This window comes from Alosa alosa, chromosome 5 (genome assembly GCF_017589495.1).
Source record: "Alosa alosa isolate M-15738 ecotype Scorff River chromosome 5, AALO_Geno_1.1, whole genome shotgun sequence".
In the NCBI taxonomy this organism is placed as follows: domain Eukaryota; kingdom Metazoa; phylum Chordata; class Actinopteri; order Clupeiformes; family Clupeidae; genus Alosa; species Alosa alosa.
This window is the reverse complement of record NC_063193.1, coordinates 31,275,859-31,280,858: the sequence shown is the minus strand read 5'-3', so window position 1 is coordinate 31,280,858 and position 5,000 is coordinate 31,275,859. Positions and strand designations below refer to the sequence as shown.

General features: G+C 49.9%; 2 protein-coding genes across 2 annotated transcripts in view; one reads left to right on the top strand and one right to left on the bottom strand.

Moving 5' to 3' along the window:
* Positions 1-5,000, bottom strand: part of ralgps1 (Ral GEF with PH domain and SH3 binding motif 1) — a 185,478-nt gene that overhangs the window by 100,898 nt on the left and 79,580 nt on the right. The window lies entirely within an intron of this gene.
* angptl2b (angiopoietin-like 2b) overlaps positions 1-5,000 on the top strand; it is a 26,031-nt gene that overhangs the window by 17,350 nt on the left and 3,681 nt on the right. The window contains 1 exon segment of the mRNA XM_048242782.1: positions 4,997-5,000. This exon segment is cut by the window's right edge and continues 190 nt beyond it. Within this exon segment, the coding sequence (XP_048098739.1) occupies positions 4,997-5,000 (4 nt within the window).

Below are 5,000 nucleotides of genomic sequence, written 5' to 3'. Positions count from 1 at the left end.
GTCGGTAGTGGAGTTTAGGAATGCAACTTCACCGCAAAATCATTACTTAATTGTAGCCTGTAACTTGGTGTGAGACAGAGTGAGGATGACATCTTTCTCTGGATAGGTTCTGTGAAATGACTTGCCATTGGTGCTTCTGGGTGGGGGGGGTCTAGAGGCTGTGATCTCAGAGGAATCTAAGGATCTGGCACAGTCTGGTGGAGTCTCAGAGCTAGCTAGCAAGCTAACTGTTTTACATGGGATATGGTAAGTGTAGCTAGTACTTGCTGAATGGGTTGTAATGTACATACACATAATTCTTTATAACCGCCGTGTTAGTAAAATTATTGAATGGCCTGTAATGAATAACCAGGTGTAGCGTCGCGTGATTAGGTTATCTGTCTTTTCCATTAGAATCAATGAGCCCGCTAAAATGGGGGCGCGTGAATCAGATTAAATGTAGCCTTTCTGATGAGGCTTTTTAGTAGGCCTCCTAGGCTACAGCACGAAGGCGTGTTGCACACACTTCTGTTTGGGCTTACGAGCCGCCAAAGAGTAGATTCGCGACAATAAACACCAACGAAGTTCTGAACTCCCGGTCAGCTGAATGGTGTTTTAACATAGGGACACTAGCGTCGGCTATGAGTGTGATGCACCCTGCTTTACATTCATTTACTGTACATTAGGATTCATTCTTTTCAATACAAATCCTGCACACCAGCATCGCATTTCAGCCCCGTGTAAATCACGATTCAGTTATATTTGATCGATTTCGCTCCATAAACTATTGCTCATCCATGTTTGTGTGTTTAAAATTTCAGTGCTGATGTGTGTGGCAAGTGACAGTGCACCATAGACTGTAGGGCCTACAAATGGCAGTACCTGTCGGAAGTTACTTATTTTCAACTGAACTCAAAGATAATGAATATAGTATTTTATGTTTGTTGGTGCCCTTTATCAGCTGTATTTGAAGAATATATTGTGTTGCCTCAGGTCTGCTGCACATCTTTTGAAATTTGATTGAATAAATAGACCTACGCCTTAAAGTTCAGTTAATAAAGCAATTTGCTTTGCTTTCATTTGAATCCCAATCAAGATACACAATAATTGCTTTATATTGTTAACATGGACTCCTGGAAAGTTCAGAAATGCAAAATAATAGAATTTTAATCATGCGATAAAATATGTGATTAATCGTGATTAACTATAGGAATTCAGTGATTAATCGTGATTAAAATTTGTAATCGTTTGACAGCACTATTTCCTACATCACATGGTTTGAAGGCAGAGATTAAGACATTAAGCTTACACAGAAACCCGTAGCGTTGCTCTCTGAGCTAATCTGTGGCTCTGTCAGGCGATGGGTAAGTTGTTCTGAGGGATGAGGGTGTTGTGTGTGTTGTGTGTGGTGTGTGTGTAAGTTGTTCTGGGATCAGTGTGTTGTGTGTGGGTCTGTCAGGCGATGAGTAAGTTGTCCGGAGGGGATCAGTGGGTTGTGTGTGCTGTGTGTGGTGTGTGTGTAAGTTGTCTGGGGGGATCGGTGGGTTTGCCTCTGCTAGCTCAGCATGTCTCCAGAGGGCAGATAATAAGGCATCAGCACCAGACCTGCAGCCACAGGGCGTCTACTGCACCGGGGGAGAGAGAGGACCCACAGCAGGCAACACACACACACACACACACACACACCGCCTTTACTGCCTTGCCGCCTTGCCTGCCTTGCCTTGCATACCGCGCACACATCTGAACAGCTCACATAGAGACGACTAATGCTGCCACTGACTCATGCATGATGAATTGCCCAATAAAAGAGGGCTCTGAGATGAATGTGTGTGTGTGTGTGTGTGTGTGTGTGTGTGTGTGTGTGTATGTCACCACAGCATATGTTCCTTTGCTTTACAATATTTAGAGATTCCATAAAATGTGTGGCAGGTGTGTGCGCATGTGTGTGTGTGTGTGTGTGTGTGTGTGTGTGTGGTTCTCAGGATATTTTATAAGCCTACAGCACTGGAGTAAACACTAAAGTATTCCCAGACTACTGTAGGTAAACCGCAGGGTCTCAGCCACGCTCTCAAGGCTGATATGTGAGATTAGCTCACTCACTCACACGCACGCACACACGCACGCACACACACGGACACACACACACACACGCACGCAGGCACGCACACACGCACGCACACGCACACACACACACACACACACACACACACAAATAGAGCTCCAGTCTGCCAGATCTGGGGGGAAACACTCTGTCTGGGACTGGAGGAATGCCTCAGATCCCGTAGAGAGGAGGAAAGAGAGAGAGAGAAAGAGGCATGGAAGAGAAAGGGCCGGAAGAGAAAAGAAGAACTATTCTATAGGATGTGGCTTCAACTCAGAGGGAGGGCTGGCTCTCTCTCTCTCTGTCTCTCTCTCTCTCAGCTCTCACCCGAAATGGCCGCCAATCCCCACATCTGAGAGAAAGAAGAAGTAGAGAGGGGAGGGAGAGTGGGGCAGAGAGAGGGAGAGCTACTGTGCTGTCCTTGCTCCATCGTTGTCTCTGTGGTGTCCTCCACTGACTCTCTGGAGCTGGAGGCCTGAACTGCGCTGGGAGCTGCGCTGTCTGTGTGCTGACAGGTAGAACATGCAGCCCAGACGCTACAACAAATCTGTCTCTCCGGTCCAGGTGCAGTATCTAGCGATCAGGGCTAACCCCGCACTCTGTTGCCTGCTAGTCTTGGGAGCAGTATCTAGCGATCAGGGGCTAACCCGCTCTGTTGCCTGCTAGTCTTGGGAGCAGTATTTGCGATCAGGGCTAACCCGCCTCTGTTGCCTGCTAGTCTTGGGAGCAGTATTTAGCGATCAGGGCTAACCCCGCACTCTGTTGCCTGCTAGTCTTGGGAGCAGTATTTAGCGATCAGGGCTAACCCCGCACTCTGTTGCCTGCTAGTCTTGGGAGCAGTATTTAGCGATCAGGGCTAACCCCGCACTCTGTTGCGTGCTAGTCTTGGAAGCAGTATTTAGCGATCAGGGCTTACCCCGCACTCTGATGTGTGTTTGTCTTGGTCACGCTATTTGACAGGAATGTAGCTTAGTAAGTAGCAGATCACTCTACAACGCAGGAGACAGGAGTTCGTACACACACACACACACACACACAGGACAGGAGTTTGATTCCCACTCGCTGCAGCAATTTCTTGAATTTCCCATTTGGGGATCAATAACGTATCTATCTATCTATCTATTTAGCGATAGTGGCTGCCCCCACTTACTGCTGTGCTTGTCTTGGGCGCATTATTTAGCAATCAGGGCTGCCCCCACTCATACTGCTGTGCTTGTCTTGGGCGCATTATTTAGCAATCAGGGCTGCCCCCACTCTTACTGCTGTGCTTGTCTTGGGCGCATTATTTAGCAATCAGGGCTGCCCCCAGAGCGATGGGGGCAGCCCTGCTCTCGTGCCCGCGTTGTTCTTGGCTGTGGAACTGCTGGCTGCCTCCTCGTTGACTGTGGCAGCCAAAGTCAATTGTGGGTTTGAGCGCAGAGTTTTCCCAGGCGAGGAGAGAGGAGAGAGGAGTGGGGAGGACACACACACACTCACGAAGACCCAGCAGGGCTACACTCAGCTCCGGGGATGCCTGAGGAATCCGATAGGCCCAGGGGAGCAAGGGGAGCCCCTGAGTTGACCAGGAGGGGATCCAGTATTACCCCAGAGGTGGGGGTGGGGGGTTAATACGGACTACCCTGAGAGAGAGAGAGAGAGGGAGGGAGGGAGAGAGGGAGGGAGGGAGGGAGGGAGGTGGTGGGGAGAGAGCGGGGGCTAGAGGGAGGGGCAAGTGGGGAGAGAGCAGGGGCTAGAGGGAGGGGCAAGTGGGGAGGACGCTAGGGGAGGCAAGTGGGGCTAGAGGGAGAGGCAAGTGGGAGGGAACGAGCAGGGGCTAGAGGGGGGGAGCAGGGGCTAAGGGACTGGGATCTCCATCCACGGTCATTGCTGGAGTTTGACTTCTATTATATCTACACAGAACAATACAGCAGAGAGATGGAAGGAGAGGGGGAAGAGAGGTAAGGTAAGGAAGGTAGAGGAAAGAGAAGGGGAGAGACAGAGGTAGAGGGGAGGGGGAAGACAGAGAGAGAGAGGTGAGAGGGGAGAGGGGGTGGGGAGGGAGGGCAAAGGGAAGAGGGGTGGTTATGGGAAGCTCAGCAGGCCCATGAGTTGATGGGGGACTGAGCCCCAGGGGCCAGTATAGACTCTAGACTCCTCAGTCTGCATGTGGTAGCACTAAGGGCCTAATATTACTCATGTAACATCTGTCTCATGCAATCCAGGCCGCTGTCCTGGCCTCTGAGATTAGTCAACTCCCATGCCATACCCACCACAATCTCTCACACACACACACACACACACACACACACACACACACACACACACACACACACACACACACACCCCTCCCTGTCTTCTGCCGTACCCACCACAAACTCTCTCTCACACACACACACACACACACACACACACACACACAACTCATAACCAAAAACACATAACCCTCCCTGTGTCCTCTGCCATATCCACCACACACACACACACACACACACACACACACACACATAACCCTCCCTGTCTTCTGCCGTACCCACCACAAACTCTCTCTCTCTCACACACACACACACACACACACACACACACACACAAACTCATAACCAAAAACACATAACCCTCCCTGTGTCCTCTGCCATATCCACCACACACACACACACACACACACAACCATCTCCATGGGCTCTCCATGTCCATCTTCTGTTTCAGTCTGTTCGTCCCTTTAAAGGAGAAATTCGGCAAATGTTCCCTTTTTCGAGGTAACCGAGTCAGTACTGCGAAAACCTCTATAACTGTCCTCTAAATGATCCCCCTTTAAGGACTGTCCTCTAAATGATCTCTGTGTTCGACCCCTTTAAGGACTGTCCTCTAAATGACCTCTGTGTTCGACCCCTTTAAGGACTGTCCTCTAAATGATCTCTACTCCCGGCTCTCTCTCCGCAGGTCC